The 20161-nt window shown below is 33.9% G+C and overlaps 1 protein-coding gene and 1 long non-coding RNA gene across 2 annotated transcripts; both read right to left on the bottom strand.

Moving 5' to 3' along the window:
• Positions 1 to 450: 450 nt before the first annotated feature.
• On the bottom strand, positions 451 to 3035 carry LOC133878893 (uncharacterized). The gene is made up of 2 exons (XR_009902017.1): positions 818 to 3035; positions 451 to 606 (listed from the first exon to the last, which is right to left on the bottom strand). It is a non-coding gene; the product is annotated as an uncharacterized LOC133878893 (long non-coding RNA).
• A 3686-nt stretch (positions 3036 to 6721) lies between these two features.
• LOC133879650 (beta-amyrin synthase-like) lies at positions 6722 to 14488 on the bottom strand. The gene is made up of 17 exons (XM_062318297.1): positions 14220 to 14488; positions 11647 to 11832; positions 11217 to 11306; positions 10870 to 11067; positions 10682 to 10766; positions 10249 to 10415; positions 9953 to 10144; positions 9751 to 9864; positions 9368 to 9487; positions 9166 to 9288; positions 8975 to 9073; positions 8420 to 8476; positions 8097 to 8287; positions 7820 to 8000; positions 7463 to 7543; positions 7261 to 7344; positions 6722 to 7117 (listed from the first exon to the last, which is right to left on the bottom strand). Exons 1-17 carry the CDS (start codon positions 14418 to 14420, stop codon positions 6971 to 6973), a joined length of 2316 nt encoding a protein of 771 aa, XP_062174281.1. The 5' UTR covers positions 14421 to 14488; the 3' UTR covers positions 6722 to 6970.
• Positions 14489 to 20161: the final 5673 nt, after the last annotated feature.

Raw genomic sequence — 20161 nt, 5'->3', positions numbered from 1 at the left:
AATAAAAGTAAGTATTTTATAAAAGCGTCGTTATACTGCCCAAAATTATAAAAATGTTTTTAAGCATTAGTCATATTAATGCCGTTATTCTGCCAAATTTTATAAAAAAAAATAAAATAGAAATTATTTATATTTGTGCCGTTATTCTACCCGAATTTTATAAAAGGATAAAATATAAATTATTTATAATTATGCCGTTACGATGCCCGTATATTTCTAAAAATATCATACTCATTATTTATATTAATGAGGTTACTATTACTATTTTTACACAGAATATTACATATTTAGCATACTAATGCTGTTATGATGCTTGTTTTACTTTACGGATATTTTAGGCATTAGCTATATTAATACCGCAATAATTGTCATGCCCCCATTTTGGGATATAAGGGGAAATGTGAACGTGAGTGCTAAAAACTTGTACATTTACAATATAGTGATTGTAATTTTATTTTTATTTTTTTATTATTGCCTATAATTAATTAGTTACAAAGCCATAAACTCCAAAAAGGGATATACTATACAATGGTCGGTCCACAACGAACCATTTCTCTTAGCGAGGTGTACCCCTTTACAAGAATTAACTTCGTCTTTCTGCGTCATCTGAAAAAAAATTTAGGGGAAAATGGGTGAGTTTGACAACTCAGTAAGGTAAATATAACAAACAAGAGTATGCTATTTTTTAGAAATTCTAAATAAACTTCAAATAATTTAACAGGTAAAGAAACAGTTATATAACATAAAAATAGATCAAATGCAGCATGGTGCTGGAATCATTTATACAGTGTGTTAGTTTCACCCTCCACTGGCCCACCTCTGCTATTTAACCGTGAGCAGCGCACATTATGTTTGGCATATCCATGGGGACCGATCCCGAAGGACCAAAACGCTCATCCTGTCGTCACAGAGAAGAGCCGTCGGGCTAGGAACTTCCTTAGGTGAAGATCCCCCGACCGATAGCCCACACTTTTGGTGTGGTTGCCATGCTCCCCTACTTGAATCCGGATCAACACCCGATGCAGCCGTGGGGCAAAACTGTGTGTAATATATGCACATATAATTACGATAATATCATCATTATCCGCTCACATGGAGCATATGCAACATATACGATATGATGCACAAATACAACTATACAGAATCTCATGAAATCATCATATAGCACATACATTTTGAGAACCGTAGTTTCATTATCTTAATTCACAATTCATACTTTGAAAGCTATAATCATATAATCACATGATTTCCCAATCACATTTGATAATAAGAGTAATATCATGACAGAATTTAAAGTGACAATCAATATAGAGAAATGAGGCAGTTTTAGGAAAATTCCCGACTTTTCTTTTGAAAAGTTTTATTAAAATTTCGCCGGGATTTTTAGGTAGTGTTCCCTTACCTGGATTTTTCATTAGTGTCAGTGTTGAGCTTTTACCTAAATAAAACACGAGGATAAATTTAGCGGAGCGTTTTGAAATTTCAGTTCTAAGACTTAAATTAAATTATCCTATATATATATATATATATACTATATACAAAATTTCTTTCCAAAATTTACAGCATATAAGTATACAGTATTTCTATTCGACTAAAACTTTCCTTGATAAAAATTCAATTTCGCCAAAACCTACCATTTAACCATTCAACCAATATACTCAAAGAAATTGTAATACCGATTTGATCGCTCTTTTCACTCAAAATTTATTTACAATTCATTCAAATAAAATCTACAATTTCCAATTTAATTATCCAAAATCTTCAATATCTATTATGTTTTCTACATAATATCCTTCACAACATCCCCAAATCAAATCTCAAGTCAGCCCTTCATCCATGACTAATTTCCATCAACATAACTCAAGAAAATCATCAAAGAATCACAAATAATATTAACCCTAACAAAATTTTCCATAAAAGAGATTTCAACCAACATCAGCCACTAACCAAAAGTCTTTCATAAAAATCCTCAGCAAGATCATTTAGAAAAATTATCACCACAACTAAAATTCAACATGAAATATCACAAGTCTAACCTACATACACTGCCAAATTAGGAGAGTCTACCCAAAATTAATACATGGCCAAACACCTCAAATCAGTCCATCACAGTCACAACAGAGACAATTTTAACCTCAAAACCATTTGGCCAAAAGCATCAAAAATCCAAACACTAAATAATCGGTTAAGACACAAGAAACCCAAATCTGCCAAAGCACACACGTACACCCACTGAATCAACCAAGAACAGAAAACAGAATACCCACAAACACTCAATCAACCTATTTAAACACAATCGATTGAAAAGCCCCAAAATAATCAAACCCTAATTCCATAATAAGCAAATTAATCCCCATAATAAAATCATCATAGGTTATAAGAAATGACCCCAATGATTTTCATAGTAAAACCACCGGAACTCGCTACTGATTCCGCCGGAAAAGTCGCCGGAAATAGCTTTGAAGAACCGGGTCTTCCTCTCGAGTCTGGCGGGTCGATCGGGTTACACACAAACAGGTCACGAGTTGCACGGATTGCTGGGCAGTCCACTGCGGACGAAAACCACCGGAGAACTGCATCCAATCGCCGTAAATCGCGCCGGACTTCGCCACTGAAGGTCGGGCTTCACAGGTTCCAAGGGAAGACCGGGTTTGGAGTTACGGGTCTCTCGGGTCTCACGAACGACAGCCACTGAAATCGGACCTCCGGCCACTCAAGTCCTCCACGACCGGCAGGAACAACGCCTGACCCGCTGGAAATCGCGCCACTGGACGGTCGGATTCCGGTTCTGGCCACCGTCCACAGAGGATCGGGTCCTCTGGGTTCCGGGTTCAGCTCCCTCTCTCCCGATCTCTGACTCTTCCTATCCCTATCTCTCGGTCTCATCTCTCTGTCTCCCTCGAGTCTCTCTCTCTCTCTCTCTCTCTCTCTCACTCTTTCTCTGTTTCTCTCCTATCTCAATCTCTCGATGTCACTCTCTCTCTCGGTGGGTCTGGCGAGAAGAAGAACAGAAGAGGAAGGAAGAAAGAAGAAGAAGGGAAAATTGCACCGTTGGTCCCTGTGGTATGCCATAATTATTTTTTACTCCCTATGGTTTAAAAAATTACTGGGAGGTCCTCGTGGTATACAATAATTACAAATCGATCCCTGGCGTCAAATTCTGTTAAATTTTTTAACAGATTCCGTCAAATGCCACGTCAGCGACACGTGTCACCATCTTATGGCGACACGTGTCCATCTTAATAAAAAAAATATAAATTTATTAAAAAATAAATAAAAATACTTTATTTTCTTTAAAAAAAAAAAAAAATAATAATAATAAAAAAACTGAACGGGTGGCCTGGCCGCGCGCCACCCCCGGCCACTGGGGGTGGCCGCGCGCCACCCCCTGCGGCCTCTGGGGGTGGCGCGCGGCCACCCCCAAATGGGTGGCTTGGCCACCCGTTCAGTTTTTTTTTTTTTTTTTATTTTTTTATTTTTTTTTATTTTTTTAAATGTATTTTAATTTATTTTTTAATAAATTTATATTTTTTTATTAAGATGGACACGTGTCGCCATAAGATGGTGACACGTGTCGCTGACGTGGCATTTAACGGAATCTGTTAAAAAATTTAACAGAATTTGACGCCAGGGATCGATTTGTAATTATTGCATACCACAAGGATCTCCCAGTAATTTTTTAAACCACAGGGAGTAAAAAATAATTATGGAATACCACAGGGACCAACGGTGCAATTTTTCCGAAGAAGAAAGTAATAAAGAAGAAAACAACTTGCTGTTAAATTTATTTATTTATTTATTTATTTTTCAACTTGTTAAATAAGTTACTTAACTTACTAAATAAGTTTTATATATATATATATATATATATATATATATATATATATATATATATATATATATATATCATATTTTTTTTTTTTTGTTTTGTTTTTTTTTTTTTTAAAAATGTCTAATAAAAATCTGGGACATTATAATAATGCCCACATGAGAATATGTGGTCATGCAACCGGCCTATTTTTATATGCCGTTATATTATCTAAGCAACATTAGGAAAGCTACGTTAAAAGTCAAAAGTGACAAAAGTTTAAAAATAGGTTTTTAGCAATTTGTACTAATTCACTATCACATTACAAAACTGTATTACAATGATCACTTGTGTGAATATTTTCTGAAGCAGGAAATGACTGTAAGTATAAATTACTTATTGAGAGTGATGCTGATTTCTATAATATCATGTTTACAAGTTTATTTAATTGTATGCGTGTGAATAGAAATTTGTATATTTTAGTGTACGTTATGACTAAATTGGTTAATAACAAAGTTGATGAGCATAGGCCACCAATGGGACTATAGGCTTCCGTGAAAGATTTAATAATAAAAAGGCTGAGACCTTAGGCTTTCAGTCGGCTGGGACCGTAGGCTTCCAGCATCAAACAAATAAGCTTTATAGTTGAAGGACCATAGATTCCAAGGTAATACGTTAACGGAGCAAAGGCTCTAACGAAAGGAGTGCAAGAAGAAAATAAATAAGACTTGCATATAAAATTGTCATCATATCATTACATTATGTGCTTCTAAATAATTTAGTAATTGTTATATTATCGAAACAGTTGACTCACTCAATTATATCACCACAATCACATAAATGATTATACAGGACAGGAGGCAGGTCAGTACTGACAGAATCATTTTGTCAATCCCGATATTTATGGATGAGGCTAACTATTGCCTCTGTTGTATGATGGACTACCTAGTTTAATCTATCTATTATATATGTCAGACTTATCTTTTAAGCGTTACTTTTAATATGTTATATTTTTCGCTTGTGGTTTGTAAAGTATTAACACTATGGTTACGTAGTATCAGTGCCGCATGTGCCACATATGTTATCGCTTTGTGTGTATTTATTATGTAAGAACACGCTGTTCATGTTTATTTATATTGAGGTATTTTAAACAAGCTCTGATGTGTTATAAAGGAATTGTCCCTCTCTTTCAAAAAATAAAAAAAACATATACCTATTTTTCGCTGCGAGATTTACCGTATTTGATGTAGTAATGTCACATGGTTATTCAGATATAATCATTTACGTTTTTTTGTAAAAGACGAGGCGTTACAAAAATGATCTTATGAACATTTTTCATTCATGGTAGACAATTAGTTAATTGAGCGGGGAAAAGGAAATTGGTTACCGATACTATATCTTTTAAAGACTTTTCGAGTAAATTATAATGAAATAACCTACGCAATATAGGCTAGCTTGGAATAAATTATTGAATACCGATAATTACATTTAATTTAAATCACAATAAATACATGTGGCGTATGGACCACAATTTAATATAATTAAGGAATTTCTTACATATTATTCATTGGTACATCATTGTATAATATATTCCTTACTCTTATCTACCTTAGGTGGCTGTGTGGAGTAATTCTAAACATCATACCCATATCCGGTGTCCCCTAAAAATGATATGGATATGACGTCGAGAATTACTCGGCGGTGTGTTTAGAAACTTCTTACAAACGTCAATGTTGAGAGCACTTGTGAGGTATTCCCACATTGCTAAGATGTAAGGAGAGTAAGTGGTTTATATAGCATTGTTGGGCCCAAACTCATGGGCTTAAGCTTTTGGGTTGTATGGCGTCTCAATATGTTATATTATGGGCTCACTAAAAAGAACCTAAAAAGACTCACAAGCGAGAGAGAGTTGAGTTAATGTGGAGGAGAATCACAAGTGAGGGGGAGATTGTTGAGTGCATTTGTGAGGTGTTCCCACATTGCTAAGGTGTAAAGAGAGTGTGTAGTTTATATAGCATTGTTGGGCCTAAACCCATACGCTTAAGTTTTTGGGTTGTATGGTGTCTCAACATGTTATATTATGGGCTCACTAAAAAGAACTTCTCTAGGTATTTCCCCAACAGTCAACACTGCTATAGAAAAAGTAAGAGAATTCACAACTGCCTTTCTTTAATTAAGATTTTACTTAATTGATTTAAATTATTCTGGATGGCAATGGCAATTGTAACATCCCCATCCTGAAAAGGGGTAGGTTCGTCAACTCTCCTTTTAGAGGCGCAAAGAATTTTAAGGCATGCCAAAGTAGTTAACTAAATGAGATAATAAATGCATGGTACAAAGGATTGGCTATAATTAAAAATTTATTTAAGTGCGAAAGTGTTTGATCAAGACCTCCAAAATGATATTTCGATAGTAACAAGTTCATAATTGAAAATACTCATGTGTCACTGCACTTATTTAATTTAAGGAAAAATTGTTCATGGTATGTTCTTTATGGATATGTATCGTAGCCCCACATCCCAACCACCTAGTCCTTGCTCAAGACTTGAAAACAAAAAGTAAACTGAATGAGCTGAAATGCTCAGTAAGTAAATCTCCGACCATAAAACAGTTGGGTTAAATTCATTTTCTTTAAAACCCTGTACTTAAAACGATTTATTTTCTGAACACTTCAAAGCATATTTAACACATCAATATTTCAATGAAGACACAACTTAATTTCGAAATGATGATTTCCAACAAAGCTACGATACATGCCTTATAATTCTTTGCATTTATGAAAGGAGAGTTGACGAATTGATGCAATCAAATAGTAAAAGAACAAAGGAAAAATGGATATGGGCTACTTCGAGGGAGCCGTGACCTCCAAGATACCAACAAAGGTTATAGATTTGATTATAATTTAGCGTGATCTTTATACATTAGGGTTTACACTTATATAGAAGACGGTTAGGTCATAAGACATAACCATTAGGTCTAGCCATCCTTACATCACGCAGGAAAATTCATTAGGAAAGAAATAAACTAGTGAAAATACATTCCTTATTTAGCTAAAACATGCAAGGAAAGAAATATGGAGAATTATTCTCCTCATTCGCGTTGGCTTGGGGGTTGTTTGATGGCAACGGTATTGCCACGTAGGCCTTAGGAAATCTGACTGTATCACGAACCAACCTCCTTTCGGGCTGGGGATGTTACAGCAATGGCAGTGGCATGCTTGCGGTATTCTGCAAGAGCCCACATTGGGAAATAATTTCTGTATGCTCCATAGTGTAGCATACAGTTCCTCATGTAGACTCCAAGGATTTCCTGTATATATGAAAGAGTGTCGACGGATGGTTAGGAAGCGTTGGAGGTAAAATTCAAGCATAATATACTTCCAAGTTATGCTATCTTGCTTTTCTCCCCAATCTTTTTGAATTAAATTCTCATGTTTTAAAGATAGGACGTACCTGTTGAGGAAAATCACCGTCTGCCAGTTGAGAATTAATTATCAGCTTTGCAGCGCGGTGAAGAGGTGTCGGGTCTCTTTCAGCCTATTACAGATCGATACAATTTTAACATCAGAATATGCCAGATCAAAGCATATGACAATAATGACAGCATGATATAAGAGAAAACAAGGCTAGATTTTTAAACCATCAAGTCGATCACCTGTCCAGCATGAATGAGACCCATCATTGCCCATGCAGTTTGTACCAAATTTGATCGGTTTCCTTCAAGTGGTACATATTCCTATATAATCAAGCACAAAGAGATTATAGTTTTATTATCTAGCGTCTGCAATATCTTAGAAAGACAAAAACAAGAAAGACTTTTCTTTGACCGAAATTCTTCCACTAATAAGAATTTGTGGAACCACACGACGCATGTTAATAAAGGTTCTTAAATTGTTATCCATGATGTTTAGAGTAAAAGATAATGAAAAAAACTAATGATGTTTGAAAATAGAGATGAAAAATAAATTAAGAATTACGAGGGTTTTAGCATTTATGGTTGTTAAAACATTACATTGTTTGTGCATGAGAGATAGCTCTCTCCCCAACCACCATTATTATCCCTTTGTGCTTTGAGTAGAAAATCAACAGCTCTGCGCATAGCTGGACAATTGTTGTAAGTCTTGCCAGCTGCGGCCAATCCTCCAAGTCCAAACCATGTACCGTATATGAAGCAAATTCCCCAATTTCCATACCTGTGGAAATGCTTAATCATGTAATAGATTTCTTTGGTATAAAAACAGACTAATGTCAGAGAAATATCTAATAAACCAGTGGAGGAACATACATACCATGAACCATCAGGCAGTTGTATGTCTTGAATAAACTGAACAGCATTTTTTATGAAATCTTCTATCTCTTCCTTCCGGTGCTCGGGGTACAACTTCTTAAACAAAACTAAAGCTTGGATTGCTGATGCAGTGCACTCAAGGTGCTCATGCTCAACAACAATGTCTTTGAAGAACTCTGTGGGATTAAGCAACTAATGAAAAAAAGAAAGAAGATTTTTTCCATTAATATACGATAGAAAAGGGAGAATATAAAAGCACTAGATAATTTTGAAGTAATCCCCTAAGCACATTTCAAGGCCACTTCAATACGTTAAGGTACTTACTTCCAACCAATTTTGGGCTCGTACTGGTTCCCAGGCAGCTAAACCACCATTTTTACTCTGCATTAAGCCATACAATAGAGCTTATTGATATGAATGCAGTAAAATACTTAAGAAATAAACATTGCACTAGATAAACATTGCAGCCTGGTTTTCCTATTCAATGCCGATAGTTGCGAAATATTTGTACTTCATAATACAACACTAGTTGTTTGAATATTAATTAAATGATTAAAATTAATAATTTTCTATCCGTTTAAGTTTTTGGGATAATTTGTAATTTAACATGGTATAAGAGCCAAGATTCTGAGTTCTCTACGTTTTGGGCTTCACTATTAAGGGGTAATTTGAGCCCAAACATGAGAGGGAGTGTTAAAATATTAGTTAAATAATGAAAATCAACATTTTTCCATTATTTACTTATTAAGGAGGAGTTTGAGCCCACACGTGAGAGTGTTGGAATATTATTTAAATAATTATAGTCAATTTTTTTTTTTTTATTAGCTTAAACTTTTGAGATGACCGGTGATTTAACAATTGTGGAAGTTTCATCCTCACCTGTAAAGAAAGTATGACATTTACAGAATCATAAAATCGCTCGAGTTCCATTTTCTCACCAACAATTTTTGGCGACTTCATGGATAAAAGCATGCAACACTGAAATAGAGGAGAATTTGGTGAGGAAAACATTAATTATGGAGAAGGTGCAACACTTTACCCCATTGACACATTTAAATGAAGTTAATTACCTTCAAAGCTTCTGCAGTGCAATCAGAAACTTGCCATCCCTGATCTTGATCAGCAAAAGTCCACGATCCTTTAGAAATGTGACGGTACATGCTTTCAAAGTCCCCAGAAGGGTTGTCCTTGACCTTTACAATTTTTAAGGGAAAACAGATAATTAGTCTGACGATTATGGTGAAGAGATGCTTTCAGAATTGAAAATCAAACCTGGGATTTCTTGATGAAGTCGTGCCCTCTCGCAAGTGTAGGTCCAACTTCATCAATGAGATTACTCGCAAGTAAAGCTTGAATAGCGAAACTGGTATCCCAAATTTGACTTCCGCAACCCTAAATACAAATGGCATATATTGAAGTCAATGATCCCTTCCATGTTCTTGCAAAGACTCCGGACTTATAGACTTGAAGCTAGAAAACAAGAGCTTGGGTTTATACCCAAGTTTGAATAGTTATATTTACAAAACCAACCCTAGAAAGAAATTCATTTTAGGAAATCTCTTCATTCATAGTTCAATATAAATGAAGTGCAATTCTAATGTTCCATAGACAGACAAAAGGTTCAGCAATTATTTCTGCAGAATATGTATACTGGCCTGCATCTTGATTCCATCTTCAGCGACCCATATGTAATCTGGGATCCTAGCAATATGCTTCTTGAAAGAATCCCCATTTGGATCTTCCACCCAACAAGCTAGCATAGATAGGACCTGTTCAATGCAAATGGCTTTAAGAGTATTGTTATATAGCCCAAATAGATACTTTCCATTGCTTCACTTGATTGTATGATAACATTACCTTTTCCACGCATCCAGCGGTGATGTATCGACTGTTCTCATCTTCATAATGAATATGCTTCATTGTTACTTGAAGTGCCTTCTCTCTTACCAGCTTGTTTAAGGGCCAACGAGTGAGAAGAGGCTCAGTGAATATGTATAGACTATCCCAGAGCAGATCTTGTATCAAAGGATGGGGATAGTAGAGATCCTCCTATAACAATAGTTTTGCATAATCAATGGGTTGGAAGAACATTGAAAAGCATATGTAGCAATGAGCAAGTATCAACCATGAGGAGAAGATTAAGGTAAACTCACCTTTGCACATAGATGACGCACTTTCTTCCAGTTAACTTCGTGGTAGGGTTGAGTATAGAGTTCCTCCCTCAATGACAGAATGAGAGGTGTGATTGGGCCTACAAACCTTTTCCCATACAGGTATGACATAGGTAGGTACACCAAGCGGCAGAAGCACCACATTTTGGCTGCATTTTAGGGGAAAGGCAAGTGATAAGCAATATGTAGAAAGTTTAATATCAAAGAGAAGATAGTAAAACCTCTATGTAATAAGTAAAACCTCTATGTAATAGAGGCTTCCAACAGAAGTGGTAACCATGTTTCAATTAAAACCTGTATTTAATTTTCAACATTGGACTAAATGATTTTAAAAACATTTCATGATGCAATAAGGATCTAAATAGACTGGCATTTTCAGGAAGTATAATGAAGTTGTAAGAAGATATGTATAAACCTGGATGCATGGGAAGAAATGAAGGAAGGATCCAAAATTCCGGAGGCATTGGATTGGTTCCAATCCACTCGAACACACCAAGTATCTACAACAAAGGGAAAAATGCATACTAGAGTTAATTATCAGCAAACAAACAGTAATCATATATGCATATTCATTTCCCAACTAGCCATGAAACATGGTCATACCGAAAGCCAGGTCTTTCCCCAAGAAGGTATGTGTGTTACACCACCATGGTCAAGGATCCACTTTCGCGCTCTTGCACAAGCATTGTCCTGGCCACCATCGGGTCCTTCCCCAAGTAGACGCATGCAAATGTAGCTGAGAGCCGTGGAAAACATGATGCTGTGGCCCTCTATGTGTAATCCCCAGCCACCATCTTCATTCTACAATATGCAAAATTTACAGCATAATTGTTAAACATGACAGTTTAAACACACACAAAAAAAAAAAGGAAGGAAAGGAATCAAGTAATTCAACAGAAAATCTAATCCTGTTTGCATGATTAACATGTAAAGCTTCCAAGAATATACACCTGGTGATAGTATATGTATCGAAGGATTTCCTTTTGATACTCAGCAGGGAACATAGTATTAAGATGTCCTGTAATGTACAAACACATTACCTGCATTTTTTCGGGTTAAAAGAATACAATTAGCAGTGCATCAGATGAAAACCAAAACAAGTCAAAGGCAGACATGCCGTCATAAATCCAATGGTACTGTTCATAGTCCAGTCAATCTTAGAAGATGTTTCAGTGTTAAATATCATTAGAAAAGCTTTTATGTTGTTGATGATTTGTCCTGGTATCACAAAAGGTTCCCTGATGTATTCCCTTTTTTTTTTTTTTTTTTTTCCGTAAATATCCCAAAAACAGTATCTGTTTGATTATGTGATGATCACAATGATGACATTGATAAAAAAAAAAAATTAAAAAAAAGATTGATAATAATTATGAGTCTCACCAAGGGGGGAAGAAAAAACAATACGCCAGTAAGTTCTGCAGGCCAATGGCCATCACTGGCCTGCAAGGCCGAAAAGAAATGGATGGCCCTTCGCAATGCAGCTGTGGCCTTTTCATATGTGATTTCCTCTCCATCCTCAACCTTTACTTGGGGAATCGTTTGTTTGAAGTTTTTCTCCGTAAGAAACTGCAATCATTTTGTCAAGGAAATAAGCATATTAGAGTACAATTTCTGAATCATTAGATATCTCATGATATATATGAATTTTAAAGCTGCTAGATTACTCTGTATCCAGAAGTGGGAGGGCAATATCATCACCTACTAATACCATAGAATTTCATTTCCTAAACTAACAACCAAAATAGCATTTATAGATCTAGGCTGTGTTATACTGAGGATTTAGTGACACAGATTTACGAGCTATCTAGGCTCTGTGTTATACTGAGGATTTAGTGACACAAATTTAACTCGTATGTCAGGTTTTAGTATGATGTAACGTACCATTGTACATGCACATAACTGAGACATTTGGGAAGTGATGTTCCTTGGTTTAAACATTGAAATCCAATACCTTTGCGTTGGTTCAAGGAAACGTCTTGAAAAAAAATAATAAAATGTAGGAAAAACTTCACATACAACCCTTAATTTTTCATCACTTTTGAAATCATAACCTCAAAATTTATAGTCGCAACCGACATTTCGACGAATCTAGTTAGTACGGTCGGATTCCGGCCTCTATCACCAGAATCTCAGAATCCGGCAACAGTAGCCTGAATTGGCTGAAAGTGACCGGAATCTTACTGGCCAGTGACGGAATCTCGTCACCGGTAGTTTTTCACCGGTGGTGATTTTTTTGTACGAGCTAAATGCCAAAAAATATTTACATGAAAATCATTTTTTTTTTTTTTGAAAATGATTTCGTTGAAAATATTTTACGTCGAAACAACTGCATAAGTGATTAAATTTACCTCTTCTTATAAGTTTAAGCTTTTAAAATAAATGGTGGTTTAACACAAGAAGCAACTGTATTGGAAAGATTGTTTATGTAAAAGGTAAATTGACTTGTCTCCAATTATACACCAATCTTTCTTATAAGATTTAAATTCCTTTCTTTTCTAATTCTCCGTCTTTTTATTTTATTTTATGTTTTATTGGTTTTTTTGCTAAAATTGATTTTGTTCTTTTTAGGCAAAAGTACACGTATCCCCCTCAAACTACTACTCAATTGTCAATATCCTCCCTAAACTACCAATTGTGTCAATATCCCTCTTTAAACTATCAAAAAATGTCAATATCTCTCCCTAAGATCAACAAAAATATAAAAATGACCCTAATTTTTTTTTTTCAATAAGACAATAATGTCCTTATAAATTTGAAAAAAAAAAAAAAAAAACTACAACTAAAAGATAACAAAAGAAAAACTAAAAAAAAAAAAAAGTTCAAAAAAAAAGTTGAAAAAAAACCAAAATAAAAAAATAAAGAAAAAACTAGGAAAAAAAAACGAAAAAGAACAAAGAATTAAAAAAATATAACTGAAAATTATAAAACAATTTTATTTTTCTAAAAAACAAATGAAAAAAAAAGTTTAATAATTTTTTAGTTTTTTCTTTTAAATTTTAATAATTTTATGAAGGGTATGTTTGTCAGTAGGGGGGACATTGACAGTTTTTGGTAGTGTAAAATGGGGAGATCGAGTCATTGACACAATTGGTCATTTGGGAGGACATTAAAAATGAGATAGTAGGTTGAAAGGATTATGTGTTTTCTTTTTCCTTCTTTTTATGTTTGTAAGCATTTAAAGTGTATGGTAGTGCCACCTTAAGCGTATGTTGAAATTGATTTTGATGTCTTTGTTCTCAAATTGGCCCAGAACCCATTTATTCAGTACTCCATTATAATGAAACAATCATTCAATACTCCATTATAATGAGTTTTATATCAAATAGCGCCTTGCTTCCTTCTATATATATTAATATGAGAACCGAATTATATATGAAGGTAAAATTTTGGATTTTAACCATGCAAAAAAGCTTCAAAACCTTCCACCCTTCGGCCCCTTCAAATTAAGCAAGGTGACACAGATTTTGATACATGAGAAAGGTTGTGACATGGCAGGAAAGTAGCTGTTTTTTATTTTTATTATTTTATATATATATATATATATAAAATCGGGATATTCGGAGCTTCGCCCCAACTAGATCTTTAAATCACCATACAAAATATTTTCTCTACACAGTTTGGGTAAAGAGTCCTTCTACACCTGCACCCTTTATCCCCACCTTATCACCCCTTTATAATAAAAAAATTGATACATCAGAGACGACTTTTTAATAAAAATCAATTTTTTTAAGGAAAATGGAGTGATAAGGGGGGGTGAAAGACTCATCTTTAGTATTTCCCTCGGGTAAAATCCTACCTCAATAAATTGTTTGAACTCAATAAGGTCAAACCTTATGAGGAATAGGGCCAAATGACTTATCACTCGGCCAAACCCGTTGGAGTAAAAGTAGCTATTTTTAGTGCAGAGGAAATGATAATGATATATTGAAGAGAGAGAAGATGAGGGTACGTACCTGCATTCGCCATAGGAGATCATTGCTAGGTTTGATCCGAAACCTGTTGTTGTAGAAATTTTGACGAGCCTCTTCAACCTTAGCCCGCTCTTGTGGGGTGCCAGCCTCGGGATCAAACTCCCATATCTGCCTCCCAACAAAGTTGTTTGTACTAGAGATATAAGGGTCATTGCCACCCTCTGCTATCTTAAGCCTCCACATTCTTTCCCCGTTTCTTTCAATCAAACTGCACTGTTACTCAAGATTGATGATAATATTGCTAGCTACCACTTCTCTCTTCTCTTCTCTGTTTCATGCAGCTATTATATATATATATATAGTTAATTATAACCAACATTAAAGCAACCATGACGGTAACAACTACCTAGCTAGGCAGTGATATTGATCCTTAGTATAGGACAATAGTAGGTGTCGTGTAATTAAGGGGTTGTTTGGTAAGAATGTGAACGAAACACAGTATTGTGTTTTACTGTTCATGTGCTTTTTTTTAATAACAATTAACATCAAAACATTCCTATTTTTTTTTTTTTTTCACTTTTTATATCACATTAATAATTTCTTTTTCATATATTGAACAGTATATATGAAATGTTCCCCTTTGCGCTAAACAAAAAAAAAAAAACAGAAGAAGTAGCTGAAAAAAGTGGGATATTCGTACGCTGCCAGCAACTGATAAATTTTCCATTAGGCTCAAAAAAATAAGGTTGCATGTGCATCATTAATGGAGTACTGTTTCCTGATGAATGATTAGCTGTGCAATTCCCCTTGTTTAATTACTTAGGCTACTAGTTACCTCAAAATTCATCGATAAGACAAAGACGGAGGTTTGGACCGTTTGGTGGCCTAAAGGAAATTCTTAAAGCAGTTGGATATGTATTAAAGTGATTGTTTGACTCTTAATTTTAAAATTATCAATCCTATTACTCTATTAGTACTAATCGCTTCAGATCCTACTGATACTTTGATAGGACTAAATTAGGTTATAGCACGTACAGTCGTAGTTAAGAGAGCGCATGCAGCTATAATAATCACACTCAACTAAAATAGTTATAGTTGATCTACCCACCTCCTTTTTATAATAAGATTTTTTTTTAAAAAAATTTATCTTGAAATCCATAAAGATTAAATTGTTTGTTATTCCCAACACATTACATGTATATAATACATTTTAGTGTACAAGGAATTAAATGAGGTTTACTTGTTCGCACACGTCTTATATTAACTTTTTGTGTTATATGCATGAATACAACCAGTTAGTTGGAGTGAAACATAAAGGAGCAATTTTACGATCATGATTTAAAATTGTTGCGTCTAATAAAATAAATGATGCCACATGCATTATTTAATTTTTTTAAATAACGCGTCAACGTATATTTATCACGTTAATTACATAATAGAAAATCCTATCTCAAGTTAATTGCACTCGATTTTTATGAAAGCTTCTTTAATAAGATATGCTATTTTTTTGATACTTATTTATTCTTCTTTAATTACATATATTCAGAATTAGGAATACTATTTAACAAATGTTTATTATATGAAAAAATCAATGGTCTAACCGATTATACCGGATCTCCATGTTGATTTTGAGTATGTTTGTGACCAAAAAATAAAAAAAAAGAAGAAGAAGAAGAAGAAAAGGAGAAATATCCTACAAGGCTAGGCCTTGATCCACCATGCCCGTTTTCCTCTCATTTTGTCTTCATTATCTGAAGTTATTTGTTGAAGTTATTAGATCTTGCTTCTAATATTTAAAAAATTAGCAATATAATCCTACCAAATTTCTGAAACTGTCAATATAGAATGCCCACGTGCGCCGCAAGTTGGGTTTTTTGGGGATGAAAAGTTCAAATGTCTCAATTTTTCTTGAAAAAAAGAATAATAAAAAAAAGAATGAAAAGATGGAGAAAGAAAAAAGAAAAAAAAAAATGGATGGTTGCTTATAATTTTTTTTGTTTTTGTTTTTGTTTTGTTTTGTTTTGTTTTGTTTTGTTTTGTTTTTTGTTTTTTGTTTTTTTTTTTTTTTTCTAATTTCTTAAAATTTCTTAATATGTACGTGTGCCTTTTTTAATTATGTATTTTTCTTGCATACCTCACTTAGTTGAAATGTTCCCCTTTGCGCTTTAATTTTTATGAGTTTGATTTTTTTTTTTTAAAACTTTTAACCATCTTAAAGCATTTGATTAATGAACTATTTTATATAATATTCTATAGCTTGAATCTCACAATTTCATTTTACAACTCTTTTGATATGCATTGCTTTATTACTGTGATATAAATGTTATATTAATAGCTCATATTTGCAATATATTTTTAGAGGGAAATTAAACTTTTTGAGTATTATTTCCGGAGTTTTTTTGACCCTACAAAATATTATGTGTGAAGATGTGTGTAGCATTATTTTTATTTATTTATTTATTTTTTTAACCATTGTCTCAATGAAGGGGCGGCAGCCCTATCATCTCTCAAGGTGAGGTAGTTCCCACAACACTACAAATTCAGTGGACTTTTCGTAAAATGTATACTATTTGGTATACAAATTGGATTTTGAACCTTTTGTGTGAGAAATGGAATTTACTGCCTGTAAGATAATTATCAGAGATAGAAGATATATTTCTTTGTATATAGTTAAGTTGTTACTTATTGTTGACATGCTGTTATGTTTGTTATCTTCTGGTTGTAACAGTTTAGCTTAGATAGCTAGAGTTCTCATGCTATATATTGTAATTTCCTTTCATTCTCTGTAACTACATTTTCATATTCAGATTAATCAAGATTCTTCTCTTCCGCTATTCTCTCTTTTCTCTATGCTCTTTCTAAACTTGACAATAATTGTATCCAATAATTGGACTCCATATAATCACCAAATTTTAATTTACTCTGTCGGTTTTTATATCTGACTTTTAACTTCCTAAGTTTTTTCACGTTTTTTATTTCACTCTTTCCATTCAAAACCGTCTAAGAATGTGTTTGGTATTATGATTTCACAGTCTAAAAGTGCGATTTTAAACTAAATTGTAGAAAAATGTATCGTTAAAGAGTGTTTTTTTTTAAATCATAGATAAATTGGTGCGTTTTTAAAGCAACCATAATCGCAACAACTACCTAGCTAGGCAGTGATATTGATCCTTAGTATAGTGCTATAGTAGGTGTAGTGTAATTAAAGTGGCGACGTGCATTTCAACTAGTCTTTAACTATTTGTGAGAGATGCTCCCCAAATATCAAGAGCCAATTAATAAGTGAAAGCTATTTAGTTTTTAAATGTTATTTCGTACTTTGATTGCTGATATGGCCTTCTGTCTTCATCACTATTGCGCTTATATTTGTTCTCGTCTTCTATGATCTTCACCACTACGCTTTCATGCTCAGGTCTTCTCCATCCCTTTGTTTCACAAACTCATCTAACAAATAACATAACATGCATAAATGCCTCCTTTGAGTTTTTTCATCTTTTTGTTTCCTATATATATAGATAGGCTAGCTATTCTTCATGTATTCCGGGTTTATGGATTGGGTTTATCGCAGTATTTAATTTAAAGAAAAAAATAAAAAGGAATACTTAATTAAAGTAAAAAAATTATATAGAGAGTTTGATGTTTGGTTCCATTGAAAAGTAGCTCTGCAAAATAGAAAAGTAAATTTTCATCATCAAATTTAGTGAAAATTTGAAAAGCGCACTATGAATAATATATGCTCTTAGATCAAGACATACAACAGGTCAAAATTCAAGGATCTTTGTATCTAGTGGTTGTGCTCGTATAGGAATCGATCACTTGTATCAACAATAATGATGAGAATATTTAAGAAACTATTGTTGTAATTGAATGTCATACTTCGAGCACGAGCCTTTTAAAGAAAAAGATATATATATATATATATCTCCAATGTTGCATGCGTATGGTGGATCATGCATGTTCTAGTTGGGTTGAATCGTCGCATCTCCAATTGCTTTAAAAAAAATTGGCCTATAGTCAAATAATAATAAAAAAAATAAAAATAAAAGTTCATACAAAGTACATGCATGGGGTGGGGGATTAACAGGTGCCATGCATACAGAAATGGATGCTAATTGAAATAAACGATCTGCCACTGATCGATTGTTGCTTATTTGTCAATAGGAAAACAAACTTGAGGTATTGAAAAGATGGCTAGTGCTTCGATTATTACAAAAGAACTTGAGTGCAAGGACTTTGTCATTCACATTCCACCAGACCTTCCCCCTGCCAAGTGGCCGGAATGCTGTATCTACAGGTTTCTAAGCAACTGCGCAACGTAAATGAAAAAGCCTACACTCCTAATCTAGTCTCAATAGGCCCTTTTCATCGCAAGGGGGATGGATTGAAGGACATGAAAATGCAGAAATTTAGATATTTTAAGAATTTTCTGGATCGAATCGGAAAGAGTCAACAGGATCTTTTAAAGACCATTAAAGATAACGAAGTGAAAATCCATCATTGCTATTTAGAAGACTTTGGGGAAATATCAAACGGGCCCTTGCTAGTTAATTATAACCAACATTAAAGCAACCATAATCGTAACAACTACCTAGCTAGGCAGTGATATTGATCCTCAGTATAATACTATAGTTGGTCCTGTGTAATTAAGGGGTTGTTTGGTAAGAATGTGAACGGAACCCAGTAGTGTGTTTTATTGTTCACGTACTTTTTTTTTTTTTTTTTTTTTTTTCACTTTTTCATATTTTTGTTTTTTTTTAAATAACAATTAACATCAAAACATTCTCACTTTTTTCACTTTTTATATCACATCAATAATTTTCTTTTTATTATTGTTCAAATAAAAAAAATCACTACAATACAAAACTTTTTCACTTTTTTATACAAATTCCTTTTAATTTATATCACATCATCATTATTTACTAATTTCAAAATTAACAACTCACTACTCTGTTATGTACCTTTCTTTGCCGAACAAAACCTAAAGTGGTAACTTGTATTTCAACAAGTCTTTAACTGTGGGCCTCACTTGTCTTTTTCAAACCCACCTTTATTTATTTATTGTGCATGTAAGAAGATTTCATTAAAAACGAAGACAAACAACCAACCAACAAGCAAAGCGCCATGACATGCCTTGGTGGTTGTCATGGCTTGCCACTACTTGCCTTTGTGAGTGATATGACTTGCCTTAGTGGATGATGGGTGCCATGACTTGCCTTGGTGGGTGCCACGATATGTCTTGGTGGGTCCTTTTTTTTTTTGTTGATTAAAAAAGGCAACAACTTCATTCTGTCATTTTAGAGCAGTGTGCGAGAAAGGCATTTTCAGAAGAAGAGTCCCAGCAGCAAGTGTTTCGGCAGTGCACCCCATTTGGCAACCCTCTTTCCTTCAAGTGTGGGGGAATTTTTTTATTTTTATTTTTAGTGGTAGTAAAAGGTGATTGATGTGATATAAATGTTGTTATATTAATAACTCATATTTGCAATATATTTTTAGGGGGAAACTAAACTTTTTGAGTATTATTTCTGGAGTTTTTTTTACCCTTCAAAATATTAAGTGTGAAGACGTGTGTAGCATTTAGTTATTTATTTTTAACCATTGTCTCAATGAAGGGGCGGCAGCCCTATCATCTCTCAAGGTGAGGTAGCCCCCACAACACTACAAATTCAGTGGACTTTTCATAAAATGTATATTATTTGGTTTATAAAATGGATTTTGAACCTTTTTTGTGAGAAATGGATGCCAAATTACTGCCTGTAAGATAATTATCAGAGACAGAAGATATATTTCTTTGTATATAGTTAAGTTGTTACTTATTGTTGATAGGCTATTATGTTTGTTATCTTCTAGTTGTAACAGTTTAGCTTAGATAGCTAGAGTTCTCAAGCTATATACTGTAATTTCCTTTCATTCTCTGTAACTACATTTTCATATTCAGATTAATCAAGATTTTTCTCTTCCGCTATTCTCTCTTTTCTCCATACTCT

Source organism: Alnus glutinosa, chromosome 10 (genome assembly GCF_958979055.1).
Source record: "Alnus glutinosa chromosome 10, dhAlnGlut1.1, whole genome shotgun sequence".
Lineage (NCBI taxonomy): Eukaryota > Viridiplantae > Streptophyta > Magnoliopsida > Fagales > Betulaceae > Alnus > Alnus glutinosa.
This window is presented reverse-complemented; position numbering and strand designations above follow the sequence as displayed.

Coding starts and splice junctions, on each gene's coding strand:
- LOC133879650 (XM_062318297.1), bottom strand. CDS start 14,420: ATGTGGAGGCTTAAGATAGCAGAGGGTGGCAATGACCCTTATATCTCT. Junction 11,068..11,216: donor GATACATATACTATCACCAG/GTGTATATTCTT, acceptor TGCATATTGTAG/AATGAAGATGGTGGCTGGGG. Junction 10,145..10,248: donor TGCGTCATCTATGTGCAAAG/GTGAGTTTACCT, acceptor CTATTGTTATAG/GAGGATCTCTACTATCCCCA.